At 49.0% G+C, this 24657-nt stretch overlaps 1 protein-coding gene across 7 annotated transcripts; it reads left to right on the forward strand.

Moving 5' to 3' along the window:
• The first annotated feature begins 4861 nt into the window (after positions 1-4861).
• Positions 4862-23883, forward strand: HMGA1 (high mobility group AT-hook 1). Of its 7 annotated transcripts, none has more exons than XM_050953135.1 (6): positions 4862-4954; positions 5164-5279; positions 12116-12224; positions 14826-14909; positions 16583-16633; positions 20598-20947. In XM_050953135.1, exons 3-6 carry the CDS (start codon positions 12123-12125, stop codon positions 20652-20654), a joined length of 294 nt encoding a protein of 97 aa, XP_050809092.1. In that variant the 5' UTR covers positions 4862-4954; positions 5164-5279; positions 12116-12122; the 3' UTR covers positions 20655-20947. The 7 variants fall into 7 exon arrangements, 6 of the variants coding, with proteins under 6 accessions (XP_050809092.1, XP_050809093.1, XP_050809096.1 ...); XR_007774413.1 differs by lacking the exon at positions 4862-4954 and adding an exon at positions 23262-23883 and having other exon boundaries at positions 5019-5279; positions 20598-20756; XM_050953136.1 differs by lacking the exon at positions 4862-4954 and having other exon boundaries at positions 5011-5279; positions 14829-14909.
• Positions 23884-24657: the final 774 nt, after the last annotated feature.

Raw genomic sequence — 24657 nt, forward strand, 5'->3', positions numbered from 1 at the left:
CACAGGCTCCCGAAGGGAAGAACCACAGGTGCAAAATACAGTCGGACCTGCTGGGTAAGCCTGGTCGATACACTGAGTGTTGTAGCCCAAGGCTCGGTCTACGAGTGGGAAAACTGCGATGTTCCACCCCAGAAGAGAGAATGGCACAAGGCCTGATACCCGAAGGTATGCACTCAGAGAGACCAGGAAGGGGACAGAAGGGCAGACAGCCCTGTCATCTTGACAGCAGCATACCCCACAAACCCTCCTATGTTGCATCTACCCAACAATTTTAGAACAATCTCCCACCATTGCACTAGTGTCGGTGCCATTCCACCAGCGGGATCTACAGTGTGGGGTGCTAGTATGCACAGGACTAAGTCATTTTTACCACTATGCCCTGTCTGCTCAGAGCAGACCTTCTAGACAATACAGTCATATAAAATTGCTAGCATTCGGTCTAATGCTTCCACTGGCATTAGAACCAGCTGAGTTACACTGTTAGCACAGCGGTGAAAGCCCTCCTTAAAACTGTCCATTTAAACAGGGCCCCTGAAGGGTCCTCTGCCTCCCAGGTCTAACTCTCACTTTCGCCTATCTTGGAGCACCAGCCTTTTCCCCCTCTTCTGTTGGGGATAAATGGAATAGGAAAATGATCAGGATTGCTCTGTGTCTATGCCCACATCCACTCATTAGCTACAGTGTTTGATACTAAAGTTGGATCAAAGTATGGAACACTCACATAAAATGCATCACCTCCAGTTTCCATTCCATTATGTAAGGCTACATAACATTGCCAGCTCTAAAGAGCAACTAAAAACTTCACCTACTTTAATAACCAACAGGGGGAAAATCTGCTAGATTCTTAAAGCCAAGTTCTGCTCATTCACACCCAAGTAGCTCCATCAGAATGACTCCAGACTGCCACCAGTTTATCCAAGAATAGAATTTCCCCTTGAATATTTTTTTTAATCATCAGTTTCAAAACATAGCTACTATTTTGTAGGACCCACTGAAAAACAAAATTCTGTTCTTCCCCCTGTTGGCTGTGCAGTAGAAATTCCTTTCCATGCGACCCTGAGCCAATCTCTCTGAGCCTCTGTTCCACATCTGTAAAATGAGAGTACTAATCCTTCCTCTGTCAGTCTTGCCTATTTAGATTGTAAACTCTAGTGCAGCGATCGTCTTCTCCCATGGCAGCAGACAGTGCTCAGCACAGTGGAGCCCTGATCTCTGCCTCTGGGGCCTCTGGATGCTGCAATACAAATAATTAATAAATCATACTCTCTGACAAAAACTCCTTCCACTGTCATGGTGACTGATGAGGCACCTGAACCAGAGTGCTTTGGCATGATGAGTCACAGTGTGTCATCTGAAGCTATTTGTGAAAGAATCCCCTTGCAATTTCACCTCTGCTACATAGTCAGGGACACAATCAGGTTAAAAATATTGCCTAACAAACAGTTCCTTACCTGCATTAGTAGGAGTACCTAGAAATTATTAAAACAAAGCAGGTTTTTTTTAAAAAATACCTTTAATAATGTATGCTGCTCAGTTACTTTCTGCCTTTCACTCAGCTGGAACTATAGAAAAGTGGGTCACTTTCATTTTTGTTTCTAGGCAGCTTCACTTCCTGGTTTTGCAATAGCCCAGGGCTGCAATTTAAGGACTGGAAACTCTTGAGGTAAATGTTTTAAATCCATATTTGTAAATGTTGCTTTATGGAGCCAGGTTCTCCAAAGAGCTCATTTTTGTTATAATCAGGTTTTGTAAGCTCTTCTATTTTTCCTTATAAATCTTACACCTACAGCCTATCAACACAGTGTCTTTTTGGTTTTAGCTCAGGAAAGAGGAAAAACCAGATGGCAAAAATAATAGTGAAAAATATATTTTGGGCTATACAATGCTTTGGCTTTTAAGCATTGGCTCTAGCAAGGAGTTCTGCTTAAAACCAGACAGCAAGATATGGCTTTTTGATTTTCAATCTTCCCAATGGATGTTGTCAATATAGAGAGTTTTTTAACATTGTGTTAAGTAGTTGACATTGTCACGTGTAATCTACAGGTCTCTTAACGAGCACCCTATGAATTCCTCCATGATCCTGTATTTTCTACAGGACATCACTATAATTAAAAACATATATAGAAAAACACTGCACGATGCATTACTGAGCAGTCTCCATTTGATGAATTCATTGACGGACTATAGAGGTGAGTAAAAAAATCATCTCTCACGCACACGCACACACACACGCACACTCTCTCTCCTGGATCTAAAAAGAGTGCCTGAAAGGACACATTTTTTAAAAACACATCTCCAGTCAGAATGGCAGCATTTTAAACTCACTTTGCACAGGTGTAAATGATAACACAAATTGCAAAGCAACAGAGAATCAGAGCTGGTACTTCTATTGTGATTTTATTATTTACTGTTGCATAGCACCAGGTGTATTTTTTTAAGTTTCTTACCTGTGTTACTAAAGCTTTATATTATTAAAAAGTAGATTTAAAACAAAAAGCACATCAGAGTGGGCTTGCTTCTCATCTCATCTGCACTGGTGTAAACTGAGATAAACCCCATTATATGGGCTTGATTCTTCTCTCAAATCAGTGTAAATCAGGGGTAACCCACTGAACTCGGTGGAGTTACCTAGTGTAAAACTGGTCTGAGAGGAGAATCACCCAATATTTACTTTTTCCCATTTGTTTAATTTTTTTCCCTGCATTTTTCTAAACATTAAAAATAGACTAATCAGTTTCCCTTTCATTTTTAGTCTGTTTCACTTTCCAGCAGCCAGGAACAATATTGTGTGTTTAAATTAGGAACATACAGGGGAATTTGCAAGGGATTTTTTAAATCAAAACAGAAAAGCCAGGATATGTTTTTTTCATTACATATATGTATTTGTTTTCTTAAGGTCATGAAAAATATCCTATTCAGAAGATAAGAGCAATTTACAATTTGGCATAACATTAAATTTTGTATTGGGGGAAAAAAGCTCTTATTAAAAACATACTACTCAAAGTAAAAAATGTCAGACACCTGTGCCTAAAGTTAGGCGCCTAAATCTACATTCAGGGCTCTAAGGGTGACGAACTGAGAAACGAGCATTACTGACGTGCAGTCTGACTTGTGACTGGAATTTTCAAAGAAGTCAGAGCGTTAAGCACCCAACTCTCATTTAATTGCAGTTGGAGCTCAGTACCGAACTCCTTTAGGTTTAAAAAAAAAAAAACTGCTCTGTGTTCCTAAAGGGTTTATGCACTTTTGAAAAGTACTACTACTAGTAGTAGTTGTATTGCATTAGTTCTTAGGAGCCCTAGTCAGGGACCAGGACTCCACTGTGCTAGGTGCTGGCCAAAAATCCTATCCCTCCTTAAGAGTGGCCTGATTTCCAGAGATACTGAGAATCTCAGCTCCCATCCAGATCCGTGGCTCAAATCCTGCACTGAATTCTGCATAGGTGAACCTCCGCAGCCACACTGCGCTCATTGCAGGCTCAGACCTGGTGAGAGCTGCAGCTACTCAGCACGTCTGAAAATCCAGCCACTTCAATTTAGGTTCCTAAATCTTTATTTGGGAACTTAACCGTAGGCATGCAGATTTGAAAACTTTGGCTCTCAGAAATAGCTCTGCCGTTTCCAAATAACAGGACAATGAAATAACTTTAAAACTAACTGCAGAGTTTGAAACCTAAAGATGGAGTAAGAGCGTGGATGGGAAAATGACCCCCAGAAAAAGAGAAACCGATTCAATTCATTTTCATTATCCAAGCTGGGAGAAATGCAAAACAAACAGACCATAAAGAGGGACAAGTGAATTGGATTTTAAAAATTCTTTCACTTTTAATAGACTAATGCTATAATAACCTAGGTAAAGAAAAGGGTGTTGTTTACAACAATGGTTCTGGGAAAAAAAGTGGGGGGCTGGTGGTCGGGGCTGGTCACATGGCATTGGCTTTTCATTATTTCCAGCCATTAAATCACATTAAAATAAGCTAAAAATACATTAAATACACTCTTACTGTACCACATAAGCAATTGCCGTAGCTACTACAAGAATGTCATGAAGTGGCGAACGTGGGTCAGAGGTGGGCCTGAACAATCACAGATAGAAGGGAAGATGGCCACAAGACCATCTATTGATATGCAGTCCATGCTGTGAACGAGTTGCCTACATTACAGTATATTGCCCTGATTCTTCGTTCATGTACACTGGTGCAAATCAGGAGTAACTGCAGTAAGGGATCATAGTCACATCCCTAGCAAGTCGAAGTTGACTGTATCCCTTTCATAATTATTTATTTCTATTACAGAAGAGCCTAGGAACACCAATCAAAGATCAGTCCCAACTGTGCTGCACAAGCAGGTAACAAAACCAGGTCTTGCCCCAGTTCACGATCAAAGCGATTTTGTATATTTGAAAAAAACAGGAAATGTGTTTTTAAAACTGAGGGCTCAAAGCCACCTGCGAGCATCTCTCTAAAAAATAATAAACAGCACCAGGGTCTCAGAACGACAATGTTCCCACGCTACCTTTCCCCCAACAGTACTACACAGGAATTGTTTCTCCTTTAAACAAAAGAACAATGGGGGGGGTTTCTACCCTCTTTTAATATTTATATGTATAAATGACAGCTCTGAAAAATAGTTCTCTTCTTGTCTCCTCCATCTGACCAGGTTTGTTTTGTTAAGGGGGGGAGAGGAGGAGGCGGTTCTTGCAGCTTTTTTGCTACTGCTGTTTTTTTTCCTCTTACCCACTTTCCAACATTGGCTTTAACCACAGCAGTCCTTTTAAATCACCCTTCCCTTCCCCTTCTTTGCATCTTCCCCACCCACTGGTGATGGCGTAGCGTAGCCTCTGCTGGGCTCCACCCCTCAACTGGAAGGGCTTAAAGCTCCCTTTAGCTTAGCCTGCCTGCCCTTATTTAATTTGGAGTGTGATTTTCCTATTTTTAGCAGCTGGATTCCCTCCAGTAAGGCTTGGAGGGTGGTTTTTTTGGGTTTTTTTTTGTCCCTTTCCTATTTCCCCCTCCCCACCCCCCCCCCCTCCCCGTGCAAATGATTTTGACCCAGCTTCCTTCCTCTTGGAACAATTTTTTTTATTTATATAAATAAGAGAGCCCTGGCTGGTCTGTATGTGTATGTGAGTGAGTCTCTCTCTTTGCCTGCCTTCTTGTTTCAGATCCGCATTTGCAATCAGCAGCAACCAGAAGGGGGGTTTTGGTTTAATTTGATCACAACACAGACACACAAGGAAAAAAACACACACACCACACAGATCCGAGATCGGGAGCAATTGTGAGTGTCTGGCTTTTTTTTTTTTTTTCGTTTTGTTTTGGGTGGAGATGGGGGGGGCGGGTTAGTAAGTTGGTGTTTTGTTTATTTTGATGGTTATTTTGTAGTCGAATGGGCACCTGGGGGGGGCAAAAAATCATTTTCAAATTGCAAATAATAATAATGAAGCCTGGTTTTTCGAATGTGCAGAGAGAGGCAAGCAAGGCATGCGGAATAAATATGCCCTTTGCTTTCCTTCTCACCATGCACTGCAGAATGGAAGTGGGGAGGGCTTTTGCTGAGGTTGGGGTGGGCACAATCTGCAATGCTACCTTCCCTCCCCCTTCTTAATTTTTTTTTATTATTATTATTAAAGCACCTGATTTGGGAGGGGGAGGGGACTGCTATTTCTTCAGCAGGTCTCCGAGCTGATGGATGGAAGCCCCTCCGGAGACAACAGCTGAGCGCTGGGGAGGAGCAGCAGCAGCAGCGACAGGGGGTGCCCTGCCAGAGAGCTCAGAGCTTGCAATCGGCTCCGGGTTGCTAGCGGAGTTCGCTCCTGCAGGGCTTGGGTGATGGTGCTGCTCCTGGTTGCCCTGTGCCCCCCCCCTCCCCCTTGCGATTTTTGCAAATACGCACACTCCGAGCCGGTTTCATTTTCAAATCGCGCGACAGCACTTTCCTCCACTTATTCATTTTTTTTGCATTGCATTTCTGCCAATAGCCAGGCAGAGCTGGGGTGGGTTTCCCCCGTTCTTTTATTTTGCAAAGAGCAGGTAGTGCATTGGGCTCGCAAGAAACCCCGCCTCCTCCCGGCCCTTTAAAGGGGCAGATCCCAGAGCCATGTCTCCCCCTCTCCAACCAAGAAGAGACTGTGGTAAATCCACTGTTGTGTTTTGGGGGTGCTGGGGCGGGGGCGGACGCTTTCCTGTGGCTCTGTGCTGTTCGTTATGTAAAGGGGTTGCTTGTTTGCTTGTGTGCTTTGGGTGCTGGGCCAGTGTGCAATGTTCCCGGCATGCTGTGGTGGGCTGATCATACGGCAAGGGGGGGGGGGGCTTTTTATTTCTGCAGTGCTGGGGCTCTTCGATTTGCCCATCTGGGGCGGGTGGTGGCTTGTTTAGGGGGAAATAGAGAGTGGGCAGGGAGAAGCTAAGGTGTCTCTCTCTCCATAGAGGTGCTGGGGGGGGGAGGGGAAGTGTCTCTACCAGGAACAATTTGTATAGTGGGGGTGCTGAGAGCTATTGAACCCAACTGTAAACCCTGTATGTGATGGAAACCACTTCAAGCCAGGGGGTGCAGCAGCACCCCCAGTTCCAGCAGCTATGGGCTCTCCCTGGCTCCCAAACTTCCCTTCCAGCTGCGGGCCAGGGCTTGGTTTCATTACGAGTCCAGAGAGGAAGAGATCTGTTGGTCTTTCCTTCTGTCCCACTTAGGCTCAGGGTAGACTCAATTGCAATCCAAAGGTGTGATGATGGCGCTGGGGAGATACACCATGGCTTTCCCCACCGTAAACCTTACAAGGTTTCTTTCCACTCCCACTCCTTCCTCCTGTAGAGGGGTCTAGACCCTACTCCTGAAGTCAAGCCATTCTCGCTGTGGTGGTTTTAATTGTAACGTCTAAGACACAGATTTTCAAAGGGTTTATGGTGTTGTCCCTTCCAGGGGTCCCCCGCTTTTTATCATGCTTGTTTTAAGGGACAGCTGCTCTAACAGAGCGGGGGTCTTCCAAGCAGCCCCTTGGAATGTTAATAAAGTTAATGGGGAGGGAATTGCATGTGCCTCTTGTCCTGAGCCCCTCCTGTTCTCAGCCCCTCCTGTGCTCGTCAATAAAATCAGTTTTTATTTTATCCCTTTGCTGTTGGGACTGCCCTGCTCTGTCTTCTGGGTGGTGTCCCTGTGACACTGCTCTGACAAGACTTCTTGGGTGTGTGGCAACTGAGATCTAAGCGAGAGATTGTCCCCTGTGGATATTGCTTTTCTTTTGTTGTTAATCTGTGAGGTGGTGACTGGGCTTGGATTGGTGGGGCTAGCGGCTGGTGCAAAGGAACTGTGAAATCAATCTTAAGTGTGGAGATTGGGGAGAGAAGCAAACATTAAGGGTATGGAACAGCTTCCAAATGAGATATTAATAAAACTGGGACTTTTCAGCTTAGAAAAGGGAGGACTAAAAGGAGTTATGATAGAGGTCTAAAAAATCATGACTGATGTGGAGAAAGTAAATAAGGACGTGTTATTTACTCCTTTTCATAACACAAGAACTAGGGGCCACCAAATGAAATTAATAGGCAGTAGGTTTAAAACAAACAAGGAAGTATTTTTTTTCCACACAGCGCACAGTCAACCTGTGTAACTCCTTGCCAGAGGATGCTGTGAAGGCCAAGACCATAACAGGGTTCAAGAAAGAACTAGATTAGTTCATGGAGGATAGGTCCACCCATAGCTATTAGCCAGGATGGGCAGGGATGGTGTCCCTCCCTTCTGTTTGCCAGAAGTTGGGAATGGGCAACAGGGGATGGATCACTTGATGATTTACCTGTTCTGTTCATTCCCTTTGGGACACCTGGCACTGGCCACTGTCAGACGACAGGATACTGGGCTGGATGGACCTTGGCTCTGACCCAGTCTGGCCCTTCTTACAAATGCCATGTTCCTTCCTCAGGTGCCAGCCAGTTGTGTGTGTCTGCTGTGCTTTAACATCCTGCTTTCCTGGCTGCTGAGGTTTAGGCCAAAGGACAGAGAAACAACCAGGTGATCTGACTAGATCCTCACACACCCCTGAAGTCTTCTCTTCATAAGCATGAGGCCTGGCCTGCTCCTAAAACTTAGGTCGACCTAGTTCACTCGGGGCTGTGAAAAACTGTGTGCCCAGAGCACTGTATGTGGTTAGGTTAACCTACCCCCTCATGGGAATATGAATGTAGACAGGATTCATCCCTCAACCTAGCTACTGCCTCCTGGGGAGGTGGATGAACCATGCTGATGGGAAAAACTCTTCTGTCAACACAGGCAACATCTACTCTACATCACTACAGTGACATGGCTGTAGTGTAGACTCTGCCTTAGACAGGGAAGAGACCTATCTCATCCCTGCACAGATATAGGGCCATTTCCTAATCATAGATTATTAGGGTTGGAAGGGACCTCAGAAGATCATCTAGTCCAACCCCCTGCTCAAAGCAGGACCAATCCCCAAATGGCCCCCTCAAGGGCTGAACTCACAACCCTGGGTTTAGCAGGCCAATGCTCAAACCACTGAGCTATCCCTCCCCCCTCATAATCCTGCAATGAGGTTGCCTGTTAGGGCCCCTGCAAAAACTGGCAGGGGGTTCAGCCCAGAGAATCTGCAAATCTCTTCCACACAGGTCCATGCAGCTCTTGAAGGGGTCCATTGGAGGGTAGGGCCATCTACTGAGAGGTTTGTGTCTCTAGGATACTTCCTGGCTCTCTTCCCTCCATGCAGGGGCGGCTCCAGGCCCCAGCATGCCAAGCGTGTGCTTGGGGCGGCATGCCATGGGGGGCGCTCTGCCGGTTGCCAGGAGGGCAGCAGGCAGGCAGCCTTCGGAAGCATGCCTGCAGAGGGTCTGCTGGTCCCGCAACTTCGGTGGAGCCGCGGGACCAGCAACTGCCCACCGCAGCATGCCGCCGTGCTTGGGGCAGAGAAATGTCTAAAGCCACCCCTGCCTCCATGGCAACACAGCTCTGCCAAAAACCTCGCTACAGGGTCAGAATGGGGACCAGGAACCCTGAGTTAGCACAGTGGACTGTTTGCTACAGGGCTGAGCCCTGCCCTATGCAGCCCCAGATGAGGGGCTCTTCCAGAAGGCGGGGGGAACTATGTTGTGGATCCAGCGCTCCCCACGCCTGCATGCCCAGGTTGTTAGAGATGGAAGGGAGTGCTGAGAGGATGCATCACATTTGACAAGCGTCCTGACTTCTTAACTGGATACCCAAGTGGCCAAGAATTTTACTTAAAAACAAACTCAACCCAAAACATTGGGACCATGTTTCTGAGGGAGAGAATCCTTGAAGGGCTTTTGGCTGTAATGAGTAATACATAGGGGTGTTTACATGAGGCTATGGCTTCTGAGGTTTACTTACTTGTGAGTCACTTCCACAACTGAACATGAGCCCATATGTACTGTTTTAAAAACCTAGAAGGTCTGTGCATTCAGGATGTGTGTGTGGTTTCCTGGGGCTTTCATCACACTATGCAACTTGTTTAGAAATCTGAACTTCCCAGCTTGGCCATTTCAGACCATAGCAGTGAAGCCCTGCTGAGGACGGCTACATGCCCATCACCGTGGGACAAAAACTGTTGGTGTGAATTTGAGCAAACCAGCCCTTGCTGAGGGCAATTGTCTGCAAAGGGGACCTTGTTCGGTTGCTACAGCTGGGAGGGTAGATGGGACTGACTATTGCTTGTTGGATAGAGATTTGTCCCCTCCGAACACAACTTTCAACGTCATTTGAATGGGATCCAGTTGCTGACAACTAATATCATTAAGCACCTGTTTTCCTGGGACATGAGTTCTCCATTGGGGGATTGTGAACAGGTTTCAGGGTGTTGCAAACACCCCTTCTTTATAGATGGGAGGAGGGTCCTTGAAACTTTTTTACTACTCTAAAGTATCCAGATTAACCTTTACCAAGGTGTTAGCTTCCTCTAACTGGATGGGAGTCCATTAACTCTAGATGGTCTCGCATGGACTACATTAAGGCTTCCCTTGTGATCAGTTGGGGATGAGTTTTCTGACTGCTCTGCCACAGATTTATTCAGACAAACTAATTTAGATGCTGGTGTCACTTGTTTTAGTGAACCCGAAGGCATTTTGCTGGGCTTGGGTTTTGTTTCCTGAATGTTGCTGATCCTTTTGGAATTGGACCCATTCTAGTCACTGCTGACTTGGAGGATATGTTATTCTGAGCACTGGTGGCCAGTGGCTTAACTGCTAGAAAAATGGACTTCTTTTGTTGAGTGCGGTTGGGGGCACAGAGAGAATTTAGAGTTGCAGGGAGTCCCTGGTGCATGCAGTGTGTGTGTAGGGCACTGCACGGCTGGGGGGAAGGAATTCAGGGGAGCAACAGCTGTGGAGGGCAGGGGAATCCCAGCTCCACCCCCAGTGCTAGGAGTCACAGCTGGAGACAAGGAGCATGAGAACTCAACAAGGGATCCAGCTGGGGGTGCTCAGGGGCGCTTCCTTCGGACTGGCTTTAACAGCTGCCTCAAGGTGACCTTTGCACCACTTCTCCCACCCACGGCTCCTCCACAGAGGGTACAGTTTGGCTCCAGTGCTGCAGGGAATTAATTCAGACTAAATATTTTGGGGGCAGGGACAGTCTCTGTACAGCACCTAGCACAATGTCAGGTTGGAACATACTCCCCCTTCCATCCATGTCTCAGCCTGGCAGGATGTGACAATGGATAGTGCAGGATGCATTTTGCTCTGTATGCCTAAGATCTGCCTGTGACTGAGAGGGACAGTACAAAGCTGCGGGATAGCATCAAAAGAGCCAGGCACTCTGACTGGATCAAGGTGTGGATCTTGTTGGGGTATTCTTGGGATCAGCATGAGATACACTGGAACTAAAGGCAGGGCTTATAGCAAAGGCACTGGGCTGGGATTTAGAAAATTTGATCCCTGACTACTCAGTGTGCAATCCAGGGCAAGTTACTTTATCTTTCTACACCTCAGTTGCCCATCTGCCAAGCAGGGGTAAATAATCCTCCTTTTCTCCATCTTATCTTCAGCTGTAAGACAAGGCAGGGCAGGAACTCTCTCTTACTATTGCACATGTACAACACCCAGGACAGTGGGGACCCTGAACTCAGCAATACAAACAACAGAAGCATAAATGGCCGCTGGAGTATCTTCTCCAGCAGCCTTAGAGAAGTGTTCCCAAGACAAGAAAGGGGAGCACTGTACAGACCATGGGTTAAAAACTCTATAGGAAGAGGATCAGCCTGGAAGACAGAATTGGTAACTAGAAAAGCCCTTTGAGGTCCTACTTGACTGTCTCCTACCAAAGCAGGATTATTCCCTGGTGGAGTACTCTGTGCAGCTACTTTTAAGTTCCCTAGGCAATGGGGCTCCTGCCACTTTCCATGGGGAGACTGTTCCATAGCCATCATGCATCTTGCTCTTTTCCTGGTAGCTCTGTCCAAGTGTGCCTTTACACTCCTCTACCTGTGTAAATAACCAGAGGGTGCATGCAGTGAAGGGTTGCTGGTTAGCACCAGGCATAGCAGTAACGACTCCCTCCTTCACTGACACTCCTGACACCCCTGCCATTCCACCCCACCCTGAACTGAGCAGTGGGGTGTGGGGACAACTACATGCAACAGCGGGGCCCAGGCTTTCAAAAGGGGCCTCTGATTTTGGGTACTTGCAGAGAGGTGGGCAAAGGGGTAAGGCACAAAAACCTTCGTGTTCTGAAGGAAACACCAAGACTACTTGCACTGTTGTGCCCCAAGAAACTTATTGCTGACAGATCCAACGCAGGTCATTGTGGGGAAAGAAGGGTGAGAACTGGCAGAGAAGAGTGCAAGATTCTGATTGGGCATGGCGGATGCACTGACCAATGACCTCCCTCAGTTTGTAATTCTGACTGCCAGGACCTGGGTGGCTTTCCCTAGGATACCATAGAATATCAGGGTTGGAAGGGATCTCAGGAGGTCATCTAGTCCTACCCCCTGCTCAAAGCAGGGCCAACACCAACTAAATCAACCACACATGACTCTTCCCTTCTTTGTGCCCCCATTTCCCCATCAGTATCATGGGGCTGATTGTGACCTATATAACAGAGGTCATCTAGATGAGTGTTCTGTACTTACCCTTTCTTCTTCTTTTGTCCTCTGGAAGAAAGACGATGAGTGAATCTAGTGCAAAATCCAGCCAGCCCTTGGCTTCCAAACAGGAGGAGGACGTGTCTGAGAAGAGAGGACGGGGACGACCCAGGAAGAAGCCTCAGGTATGGAGAATTGCTTTCTTCCATGTTCCATGCAGACAGGAGGTCTGTGGGGAGGAAAGGAAAAAATGAGGCATCTTCATGACTGACCTGCCACCTGGGAGGCATCACCCATCTAGCACCTTCTGGTGGTTACAGCAAAGGACTGGGAGTCAGGGCTCCTGGGTTCTCTCCCAGCCCTGCCACTGCCTTACAATGTTGGCAGCCTGGGGCAAGTTTCTTAACTTGTGATCTGCAAAATGAGGCTACTCGCAGCATCAGAGTGTGCTGAATCTATGCTTATTGAGATTTCATCCCAAGATCTAGCATGGGGCAAAGCAATAGGTAAGATTAAATTCTGGCTTCCAAGCTGGGCCAGAAGGATTTAGGAGGCAAGGTCAAAAGGCAACAGAAAGGCACAAACAGAAGGAACTTTCAGTGAAGAGTAACATTTACCCTAGGGATGAACAGAACAGAACAAAACAAATGAGGTTCCACCTAAGGTACTTACTGACATTAGGAATCATGCCATATGTCCAATTTCTAGACATTAGGCTCACCACCATAGAAGCAAATACATGCATAGCTTGTCTCCTGATACAAACTTATAAACCCCGACTCTTTGCTACACGTGAACAGCAGAGACCCCCTGGAACTTCTTAGAGAGTATGAGTTTGCCAAAATATCCTCCCTCTCAGCTGCTCTCCTCTGCCCCAGTGGCGGCTGCATTTCTGGAGGTGTAGTTGTGGAATCACTTAGTTATATAAACATTATGGTCTTCTCCTTGCTATGCCCAAAGTGTCCTCAGGAAACTCCAGCTAAGTAAAGGCTATGGTAACAAGATGACCTTAGAGGCTTTAGTTATAGCAGGGAAACTTACAAAAAAAATAAAGAATTCCACCAGTTCTGCCTCTAGTTCAGTTGAACTGAGGTGAGTCCTAATATGGACAAGATTTCTGCAGCTGAACCAAGTTTTAAGATCATGGTAGTTAAACCTGCTGAAAAGCAGGTTTCATTGACTGAAAAACACCAAAGCTGCCTTGTCTGCACTGGTCAGTCCTGCTGAACCAGTGGGAATTTTGTTTGTATAAGTTTCTGTCATGTAAGGCCCAGGCACTAACTCTGATTTCTCTGCTCACTGTCATAAGGCCAACACACTTAGTTAGCCAACTATTTATAACTCATAGCAGGACCTGAAAGATGACAGGCTACACCTGCGGGGAAGGGAGAATTCCCCTGCCCATCACCTGGAACTGCAGCAGTTAACTAGCAATCTATGATCCCCTCAAACTTTAAGACTAATTGGGTTCAGCTGAGGATAGTCTAGTGCCTATGCAGATGAGGCTCTCAAAGCGTTTTGCTAAGCAGGCATGTTACAGTGGCAACCACAGGGCATACAGCAGGTCAGTGGCAAAGCTAGGAAGGGAATCCAGGTGTCCCAATTCCCACTTAGTGTTCTAACCACTGGAGAGTGTCATTCCTCTGTTCCCTTTATTGTTGCATTATTACCTTAAGCATAAACCCAGGGAGCTGGGGAAGCACAGGAAATTGTGAGCACATCTCATTTGGGAGCTTAACTCTGCTCTCAGCCATTGCAGTTTCTCCACATTCACACCAGCCTAACCAAGATCAGCAACTGGCCCTTGGTATCAATCTTTTAACTGCCAGGAGCCAGCTGATCCCACCTCCTTCCTCTTCCGGCTGGTGGAATATCTGCCTAGCAGGGCTCGGATTGGTGGGGGGAGGCAGTCACTCTGTGGAGGTGGGGGCAGGGCTGCGGGTGTTGGATTACTGGTTTGCTAATAGCTGCAGCTATAAACGGAAAGTGCCTGGGTATTAGAAACTGTAGCAGTGACACCGGAATAATGCATAATTCACAAGATTGTTTTTCGTATGAGTCTCCAGGTGTTGGAATTTCAGGGTAGTCTCTCCTGGGCTTTGGGCTCTTGGGTTAACTGTTTTATTGTTAAAGGGAGACATCCCAGGGCCTACTCCAAAAATCAGCCCCATGGCGTTCTCCCTTACGTCTCCAAATCTGGGAGGAAAAGCAGCCTCTTCTCGGAAGGTTCATGCCTTTCCTCTCCCCCACCACCACCAATGGCCTGTTCCATCAGAAGTCCAGATAGCCCCCGTCTGCTTTGTCCCACATCCCGCCTGGGCGCACCGTGACAGGTGCATTCTGTCCACAGCAGAGTGCGTCACCTGAAAGCAGAGCTAGTCTAAGTGCAGGCCCTCTGTGGCCATCGGTTCGTTTTGAATTCCCACAGCCCTTGGAAACTACAGGTCCCAGCATGCATTGTTTGCTCTTGATCTGCCTCTGCTGCAATGCAAACACTAGCCAGGTGTTTTGGTTGGCATCTGTGTATTAAGATTGAGAGGGGCGGGTGCAGTGCTGTGCTGTGGGCATTTCCATAACAGAGGCCCTATGATATGCATGCTTCTCCAATGCTGGGATTCTGATTTATTTTGTTTTGCTGGGATTCCTTCATGCTCTTGGGTGCACTGGGATCCCACTTGGATGGGCAAGTGGGCTGTGAATGGACTGTGCTTGCCCCAGCCCTGACTCTCGGCGCTAATCACTGCAGATCTGGGTATCTGCTGACAAGTCCTGTCCTTTGTCTCCAGCAGGAACCCAGCGAGGCACCAACCCCCAAGAGACCACGTGGCAGACCAAAGGGGAGCAAAAACAAGGCCACTTCTAAAGGCAGGGTAGGTATGGGGTGGGAGAGGGAAAACCACATGACCTTCCCCATCCACTGCTTCTTAATGGCCATTTAAGATTGAAGTGACTCTTTGGCATTTGGGCACTGGGAGCCTGGGGGTGTCTGGTCACAAGATGTCCCTCTCCCTTGGATTTCTTGGCATCCACAGGATTTCTGTTCTGGGAAGCTGAAGGTGACGGAACTTCCTGCATGCAGTGGGCTCAGTGGTGAGATTTCTAGCCCAGCTGTGCAGACAGACAGGGTTTGGACCAAACAAATGGGCATCCAGATTTTTGCAGGTGGCCTCTCCCCCGCCCCTGCCATCACCAATACAGACCCCAGGAACTCCTCATTAAAGGAAGTCAATGATCACTGATGCTTGTGTGGAGAGGTAGTGGGTGGAGGAACATGAGGGTCCCTTGGACTCATCACGTGAAGTCGTTTGCATCCAAGTGGGACAGCTGGTGACATTTTGTTTCCCGGTGTCGGCGTGAGCAGCATCGAGGCAGCTGGGGTTCGGATGGCCGAGAATGGGCAGGGAAAGATTAGGACCTCCTGCAGGGAGGAAAATGGGGGTGGAGCAGGGAAAGCTCTTACCATAGACTACTGGGCTGCGATCAGCTGGACGAGGGGAGGGCTCACACCCCATCTTCTGTTTAACGGCAGCCTTGAGCATCCCACCATTATTCTAGCCAGCTGCAAATGGCGGATGGGCCCCAAAGGAATTGTGTGGGGCAGAGGATAGAAAGAGGCTCCTTTCTGAGCACATCCATCCAGACCCAGACTCTGTAGCTGTGGTCAGTCATGTGCTTGCTCCTGGCCGTTGCTGTGCATGTGCTCCCTGACTCTCAGCCCCTGACAGGGAAGGAGTTCAAGAGGGGAGTGGTTCCAGAGGGATATTTTCCCCCAGTAAATGGGAAGGTTACATTGGAAGGGGGAGGCGAGAGTTGGGACACCTGGGTTCTATTCCTGCTGTGTGGGACCTTGGGCAAGTCACTTTCTCCTGTGCCTCAGTTTGCCCACCTGTAAGATGGGAATAAGGATACCCATCACACAGGACTGGCGGGAGGTGGGTGGACAGTTTTGAGATCCTTGCTTCATAGAAGGATAAAGTCTTATAGGTAAGGTGATACTTGGGGAGGAATCTGTGGTAGCAGTGACCTAGCAGCAGTGTGCTGGTTCTCCCAGGGTCACGTGTGTGTTAGGGAGGGGGATGAGGTTTCAAGCTCCCTTCAGGCCCCCCAGGAAGTCTTTGAGGACAGACTGTATAAATGACAGAGTATGAGACATCACTGGGAAGGGAGGGGTAGAGATATACAGAGGGTTCGTGTGATATGTGTGTGTGTTTGTGTTTTAAAGCTGTTTTGAAAACATGCGACTCATATCCTGCAAATTTCTGAGTCATGGGGCTGGGGCCCGGCCATCAAATGCTGGAAAATAACTCTGATGGGGGGGGGGAAAGGGTACGGGGGGGGAGGGATCTAGCCCCTGGGGCCATCTTTGTGTCCAGCAGCCAAAGGGCAGCCTGGGAACTGCCACTTGTGTGACGAGTTTGACAAGGTGAGCTATAAGACACCTGAGCTAAAAGACAATAGAAATCAAAGATTTCCAGGGACGGAGGCGACGAGGGGGTGTTTCTTCAGTCCCCTCTGTGGATTTAAAAGTTCTCTCTGTGTTTAGAAAGCTGCAGTAACACCTGGGAGGAAACCTCGAGGCCGACCCAAAAAATCAGTAAGTGGAACCTTCCTATCCTAATTGTTCTCCGGGGCCCAATTCTGCCAGGTGCTGAGCCCCTTCTCCTCCCAGTGAATGGAGAGCATGCAGCGCCTCACAGGATCAGACCCTTGCACAAATGCAAGGTGAGGAAAGAGGCCTGCTTCTTGCAGGGAGGAAGCCAGTCTCAAGGGGGGTGGGATCAAGAGGAGTAGCATGAAACTCAGCTGAGCCTCTTGTGTCCTGGAGGAATCACAGTGACTGCAGTCTGGGTGCACCACACTGCAGATGGATGGCTTCGCCTCTGTGCTGTAATAAGAGCTGGTCTCTGTTCTTGGGGCTGTCCAGGTGGTGGTGGGCTAATTAATGTACTGACCCTGGCTAGTCTGCATGGATATCAGTGCTCACAGACTGCTACACTCCATGCCATAGCCCTTGTACTGCTGATGGGAATTCTCCCTTTGCACTGAAAGCTGGGCCTGAGATCTGTCTCTTCTGTCGTTGTGAATTTCCATGAGAACCATGCGGTTCGACGTGGTCCCACCCTTGTTTGACTACTTTGCAACCACAGCAGCACCACAGAGAGTGGAAGGGGCTGAGGTGCAAGGAGCTGCATCTCTGTGCTGGACATTGGCAGCACGCGCCGTGCTCTCATCGAGCAGTGGGCATGCGGTTGTGTCTTGGTACTGGAAGCTCCTCAGGAACTGTGCTAAAATATAGCATGGGGGATGCAACCAAATCTAGGGGCTGGAAGTTCCTAAGGCTGCGGCATCGAAGTAGCAGGGTTGCAGTCCTACGTCCATGCCAGGTGTCCTTGGAAACTGCACTGTGATACACCTTAGGGGTGTGATGCAATATACTGTGGTCGAGGGGACACAGTCACATCCTGGTGCCGGATGACGCCTGGGGGAGTACAGCGAGGGGACGGGTGTCTCGGTGTCAGAGGGGTTCCTGGTGGGTAAACTGTAATACAGGAGGTGGCAATCCGCCTCTCTGTGGTCCATGACAACTCTAAATGGCTGTAATTAGTTCAGTGTTCTTTCCCTGCTCCCCGGAGTGACTAACAGGAAGTGGCTTGTTCTCTTCAGCTAGCTGGCACAGGCCTGCCCAAGGCTTTGTGGTGTGTTACCAGGGTGGCATTCCTGCAGAGTGAGTGTGCAGCAAATTCCCTCTGCCCCCATACATTGCTCCTCTTGCTTCCCTTTCCCAGCCACTGAGGTTCACAGACCCTCCTGCAGTGCCTGGCAGTCTGAGCTTCTCCCAGCAGCACCCCGCCCCAGCAGCGATAAGCTACTGCAGCCGCCCCACCCTTCCCCTGCTGTAAGCTGCTATCTGCTGCCCTAGGGAGCTCTCTGCCGGCTCCCCGAGCTCTGCAGAACCATGGTTTTCTTGCTTCTCTACAGGTTAAGGCGGCACTGCCTGCCTCTTCCGCTGGATCCCCTTGTACAGCCAGCTTGGATAGCCTGGCAACTTGGGGCACTCTGTAAACAGTACTTGGATTCCTCCCACCTTCCCCCAACTGCCCCATGGGTTCCTCTGCATCCCACCAGCCCCCTGAGGATTTCAGTCTTTGCTGTCTCCAGCCGCCACCTTCAGTTTTCCCTTTCTTTGTACACCCGCTAAATTCCTCCCTGGTGTAATTCCATTCAAGCTAAGCATTACGTTGCTGTCAGGGTCACATTGCATAGCAGACCCCCCCCCCCCCATCTCAGGCTCAGCATGTTGCAACCTCAGCCCTTGGCAAAAGCATCTTTGCTAAACGTGCCATGCTCACCCGCTGCTGGTTGGCTGTAATGACCCCACATCCAGAGAAGGGGAGGGAGCCTGGATAGTTGGTTTCCAATATCCTGCACCAATGCTGCAAGATGCTGCCGCTTGCCACCAGATTTGGAGGGGTCTCCTAAATGCAGCTTTGAAGGGAGTTTGTCTGGAAACGCAGACAAGGGATAATAACATATATGGTGCACAGTGCACTTGGCCGCTCGCTCTTCAAGACGTAGGTTCGAATCCCAGCTTGCATAGCAAGAGGGGAAGACTTGCTCTAGCCTGACTGGTAGAAAAATGCCTGTCTTGTCAAATTCTAGAACCATCCCTGGCTGAATGAGGCTGGAGATGGGAACAGCAAAGAACTAGAGTGAGATCCATTCATAAAAACCACAAGGACTGTTATGATCTAGTCTGGGCTCCTGCACAACGCAGAACACAAGTGTCCCCAGCATTCCTGTGTGGTGAAGGGAGGGGATTGGGGTGCTTTGCCCTAGCATGAGCAGCTGGGGGCTGGGCTGGCACTGCAGGAGTCTAGTGCAAAGCTGCATCGCTGAAACTTGCACAATCCCTCATTCACTGCTGTTCTAGAACAAACATAAGAATGGCCACACTGGGTCAGACCAAAGGTCCCTCTAGTCCAGGATCCTGTTTTCCAGTGCCAGATGCTTCAGAGGGAAGGAACAGAACAGGTAATCGTCAAGTGATCCACCAAGCTCACCTCAGATTATTTTTACAGTGTCTTTGGCTTTGAAATCTGCAAATTCCTTTGCAGTCGCTCCTGGGGAGCTGTTACCTAAACACCTGAAATTCTCCAAGTGAAACCAATGTCTAAACTGAAAACGACTTGGCCTGCAAGCAGGGCCTTGGGTTCGTACAGCTGCAGGATTTTCTAGCCGGCTTCCTCACTCCCCAGGTGGGGCTGCCAAACCCCTTTTTCTATTCTGGGTTGTCCTGGCATGCTGGTTAACCACAATCCGCTTCCCAGGAGCGGAGAAGGGTTAACCAGGGCCCATGCCTCACTTCCTTCCTTCGCTAAGTGAGAAGGTCTGTGTCACTGGAACACTTTGTATGGAATTGGCAGCCGCTTTCCATGCCGGCTTCAATGGTTTATTTTTTTATGAATGAAACGCGAGGAAGTGGAGGTTGCTGACTCATGGCTGAGTGTGAGGGTGACTCAGACTGTTTTGAGAGCGTGCGTGTCTCTTTAAAGAGAGCCAGGCGGAGGAGTGCGTTTCAAGGAATGCCTTCGCTCCGGTTCATGCCACTGCTATGGCACTCAGCCCAGGGGTTCCTGCCAGCAGTGCTGACACCTGCCCCCTGTCTTGCAAGTTTGGGAGGTGGGGTGAGTAAGGAAGGGTGCTCCCGAGTGGGTGAACAGAGGTCCATTGCAAAAGAGGGAGGAAGAGCACAGTTGGTCTTACCGGGCATGTTGAGATTCCAGCTGCTACTGTGGTCCCCTCTTGTGGCCTCTGGGAAGCACTGCATCTAGCCACTGGATATGTTTTTTGTTGGGCTATTCACGTCCATGAAAGTTACTAGTCTTGAGTATTTCTGCTGTGGCCGAGGCTAAAGACCTACTCAGGACCAGGGCCCCAGGGTGCACACTACCACATTAATACCTGAGACTGGCCCTGCCACCATTAGCCAGCACAGGTGCTTCTCCCTGAGGACAGGAACCAGAATTCATTACAGGGGCCCATTGGAGACACAGATTTGGGGTGTCTCCTTGGCAGAGGCGCTATGGTCCAATGCTAAGAGCAGGGCACCGAGCATCAGGATTCTTCCATGGTCAGTTGCTAGCCACCGCCAAGTATGGCACGACCTTGGTTATGTGACTGTGTCCCTAACTCACTTTTTAATCTGTAGCTCTCAAAGCACTTTCCAAAGTCAGGCAGGTGCCCTTATCCCCATTCCCCAGGTATGGCAACCCGGGCGAAGAGGCGGAGTCAAAGTCACTGTGGCAATGCTGGGACTAGTTCGGATCTGTGCCTTAGAGTGGAGAGAGTTCCAAGCGCCGGCTGGGCCTGGCGGAGCTTGGGAACTTGATTTGAAGTTAAATCTGGTTAGGGCTCCACTCAAAGACCGTTGAGTATTTTAAACATACAGAGTCATCAAGGGGCATGTTTAAAGAGGGCTGTCTCTTTAATGGTGCACTAGACATGGCGTAGGTTCGTACGCTGACCTGGAGCTACCTCACTCCTCCCTTCTCTTACAGCAGAAGGATGAAGAGGAGGTGAATGTGTCGCAGGAGTCATCCGAAGAGGAGCAGTGAAAATGCTTGAACCCCGCACTACCTCATCATTCAACTTAACCAATTTCTCGTCAAGTTCTTGGACTGAGGAAGGAACGAAACAAAACAAAACAAAAATCCTTGGTGGGTTTTTTTTTCTCCTCCACCCCCCTGCACAACTTTCTCACACTCAAACAGCAGCAGCGCTGGAATAGCAATCCAACCGACGGAGCGGCCGTCGCATTCGCTGACGGACGCTGTTAACTCGAAGAGGGAGAATGGGCTCTGTTGTTTCTCTTTCTTAGTGGACAGGGTTAAAATTTAGCCTACTGGTTTGTGTAGTTTCTTTTATTCCTAGTGAAATTTACTGAGGGAAGGCTCCTGTAGAACAGTTGCGTTAATGTTTTGTTTTATTTTTTTTTCCAAACACACTTCTTGGTAGGGAAAGGAGGGGAGGGGGCTGCTTATGGCTGTCTAGATTTTAGTTTTCTTTTTTAAACTACAGTAGTCAAGGACAGCTCTGTCAAAGCCCCCCCCCATCCCCACACACACACCCATTTTCCCTGCTGCACCCCTTATCTCCACTTTGCACAGAAGCTGCCGCCAGCATGCAACTGAGAGGGGTTTCTCCCTGCAGCCCTGAGAGGGGAGCCAAGATCCATGAGGAGGTTTATCTGACGGGGCTGGCTGAGCACCACTCCCTCCGATCATCTCAAACTCTCTTGTCACTCACAGCGACAGAACTGCCTGATGCTTCCCCAGCTTCCTCCCATTTCCCTCGGCTCTGATGTTCTGGCCCACCCTCCTCAGCTGCTGGCCTTGCGGGGAAGATTTGAAGGTGGAGACCTCGAGGCTGCCCTTCGGGCTCTTAGGTCCCCTAATTGAGAGAGCTTGAAGGGAGCTCCCTCTCCTGTTCAGCTCCGGCCAAGCTCCCCAAAGCCCTGTGCTGACCTAGGGGAACCATCACCCTTGTCATTTTCCCCTTTGGGCCCAGCAGCAGAGCAGAACTATGCATTACAATCACTTTGGGGGTAGGCTTCCATGGCTGGCTGCATGCGGGACTCTGAGCCGCAGCTACGTGTTAACGGTTTGTTTCAGTTCAGCCAAGGCATGTTCTGTTAGGACTGATGTGTGATCACACCCAGCATGCACAGCCCCACTGTGCGAATATGCCACAAGATAGGGCTCTAGAGCAATGGCCAGGGATTCAGGAGACCTGAGTTCTATTCCTGACTCTGCCGCTGGCCTGCTGGCTGACCCACGGCAAGTCACATCACCTGTGTGCCTCAGTTTTCCCCATCTGTAAAAGGGGGATAATGATACCAACTGCCTTTGTGAAGTGCTGGGAGAGCTACAGATGAAAACTGCTATGCAAGAGCTAGGTGTTACCATCACATGCATTTTGAAGGACTCCTAGACATGCCTACAGTGCATCCTACTGGTGATAGAGCAGTCCCCTCCTTGCAGTCAGAAGGGTGGCACAGCTGGGGCTTGATGTTGGAGCACAGAGCAGACACACGGTACAGGGACCAGCTGGCAGTCAGATCCACCCCAGCCCCTACAGGTGACCAGTGCACAATCACAAGCCTGGAAGCAGGGCACAGCCAGATTTGTCTGCATTACGCTGGGGCAGAGATTAAAACTGACCTGCTGACATCTTGAGAGAACCTTTAAGACTCAATGCTCAAGAACAATTGCCCTTTTGTTTTAAGTTACAAAGTCCAGCCATCCCTTTCTCTCTTATTACAGAAGCACTAATGCTTTTTGCATCCCTCCTTCCAGCTTACAACAGCAGACTTCCCTCTCGGCAGAAGACCAAACCCCCCACAACACACAATAGACGTAACACTGCACCGTTAGCTGCCTTTTCACGTCAGATCCCCCCAACTCCGTGTGTAAGGCTCACAAGGCCACCCCAGCCCTCTGATTGCAGGAGGACTGGGGGATCAGCCCCAGAGGGGTATCTGCCATTCAAAGGGGAATTTGCCTTTCACAGGCAGCGTTGCTGATTCTTTGTCTTTCCCATCAGCTCTGTGGAGTTCTCCATCAGGAATAGCATAGTGGGCTTTTTAGTGACACACGTACTTCCAGGCCAGATTTTAGTGGATTTTTTTTTTTTAGGTTTATTTTTGTTGGTTTGTTTTTTCCTCCTCCATTCACAACTACCTCTGGATAATTTAAGTTCCATTCTCTTAACCATAGATATGCTGCTGCTGTTACTGCTGCTGTACTGGTTACAACATTTATTATTCCAACGTGGTCTTTCTGGTTTTTATTCCTCCCTCCCCCCTCCTCTGGGAACAATTCATTTATGGTAGAGAGCCTAAGTCAGGTGAATTGGTGGGGGGGGCGGTATTTTCAAGCATTAGACTGTTACTATAGAAAGGGACAGAGCCTTTCAAAGGGGTGTGGTGAAGGCGTCCCATCAACCCTCTCCCCCGGGCTTTCCAGCCAATGTTAGTAAAACGAGAGAAAATTGTACAGCAGCAACCCATGACCTATTCCCCACCAGCCCTTAGCGCTCACAGGTGGGGACAACACCCCTTCCTGTCCCTCTCTCTGCCCCCTTGGGATTAGCTCTCTACTGCTGTGGCCTGGAAACATTCTACAGCTGCGCGACATCACTGAACTGGAGATGTTGCTCTCTAGAGAGAGAAGGAGCCCAGGTCGGCCACTGGACTGGGCCTGAACAAGGGCAAGGGCAGCCCCGGCGTCTGTTTCCCCACCTGCCTCGGGAGGGGACAATGTTCGTGAGGTGACTCAGCAAGCTCACGGGAAGGCACCTCAGCACAACAGCGCTGTGTGCGGCAGCCAAAGGAGGGGCAAGGGCGAGATATTGTTTGCTCATTAATCCACACCAGGTACTTTTCCCATGCTCCATGCCTCAGGCTGGGGGATTAGATTCAGCAAGAAAGTACACAGCAGGAGCGTCTGCCTCCAATGAGCTACGGGCCAGAGATCCCTTCGCCACACCACACTCCATCCCTTAGCTACGACCAACTGCAGCGGAGCTGGAGGTTATTACTATGGGGAAGGCCAAAGGGGTGAAAGCAGTTTTGGATTTTATGTTGAGAGTTTTCACTGGGTGTTCAAGTCACCTGTCCAGCAGGGCTGGGGGGACCACGTGAGTGTAAGCCGTGGCTGGAAAAGGCAGGCAGGTGGCTGACAGTTGGCAAGAAGGGGAGGGTTTTTGGCCCATTGTTAAAGACCTTTTGGTTTCCTAATTGCAGTTACTTGAATAAAATATTTTATGGATGTTTGCAGCCTCCCTGTCTCTCCCACCTGGTGGGTTGGTTTTAGAGCAGCACCCAGCCCCCGCCACGCAACAACCAACTCTCTCCCTGGCAGGCAGACCTCTGCCTTTCAATCTACATACAGACACAGCACAGCAGAGGGCTGCTGGTGGCTACTCACCTTCCACCAAAACCTCAGAGAACTCAGGTCAGAACAGCACCGGACACAAAGTCCCTTTTCTAGCCCAGAGCCACAAGGTGGACAAGAGTGAGAGCAGCAGCTCCTATTCTCTGCAATAATGGTTCACTCCTGAGCTAAAGAGTGCCCCTGGCTATATCCCCAGCACCTAGGGATATTTCTTACAGACCTCTCCTTGGGGCAGGTAGAACATCTGACACTTCCCCCTCGTCTGTTGGCTCAGGCAACAATGGTGCAAGCATAATAGGATTTCTAGCAGCAAACGGATCCTTGGTATAGTTTTTGGCTAAGGTTGCAGGGCACGTACAACTCCACACAGGGCACGTTCTGTGCACTGACCTTGGGATTCCAGAAATACAGCCGATGGAAGCAGTGGGACCTTCAAGTCAAAGTCGATTTGGAGGCAGTTTGTCCCAAGGTAAAGGAAAAGACAAGTCGACCCAGCCCAGGCAACTGAATTCCCAGGCTAGAAACCCAGACGTTGCAGAGTAAAAGCTGCCCTTCTCCAGCAAGGAACCCAAAACCACACCCATCATCTAGATTTTCATTCATGCCCATCAACACAGCGCGAGCACCTCAGCGAGTAAAGAACTGCAAGTCTGCACACACAGAG

This window comes from Gopherus flavomarginatus, chromosome 5 (genome assembly GCF_025201925.1).
Source record: "Gopherus flavomarginatus isolate rGopFla2 chromosome 5, rGopFla2.mat.asm, whole genome shotgun sequence".
Lineage (NCBI taxonomy): Eukaryota > Metazoa > Chordata > Testudines > Testudinidae > Gopherus > Gopherus flavomarginatus.

What these genes read in the sequence shown, in the direction of transcription:
- HMGA1 (XM_050953135.1), top strand. Translation starts at nt 12,123, where the DNA reads ATGAGTGAATCTAGTGCAAAATCCAGCCAGCCCTTGGCTTCCAAACAG. An exon ending in GACCCAGGAAGAAGCCTCAG is followed by an intron (nt 12,225 to 14,825) that starts GTATGGAGAATT and finishes CTTTGTCTCCAG; the next exon opens with CAGGAACCCAGCGAGGCACC. An exon ending in GAGGCCGACCCAAAAAATCA is followed by an intron (nt 16,634 to 20,597) that starts GTAAGTGGAACC and finishes CTTCTCTTACAG; the next exon opens with CAGAAGGATGAAGAGGAGGT.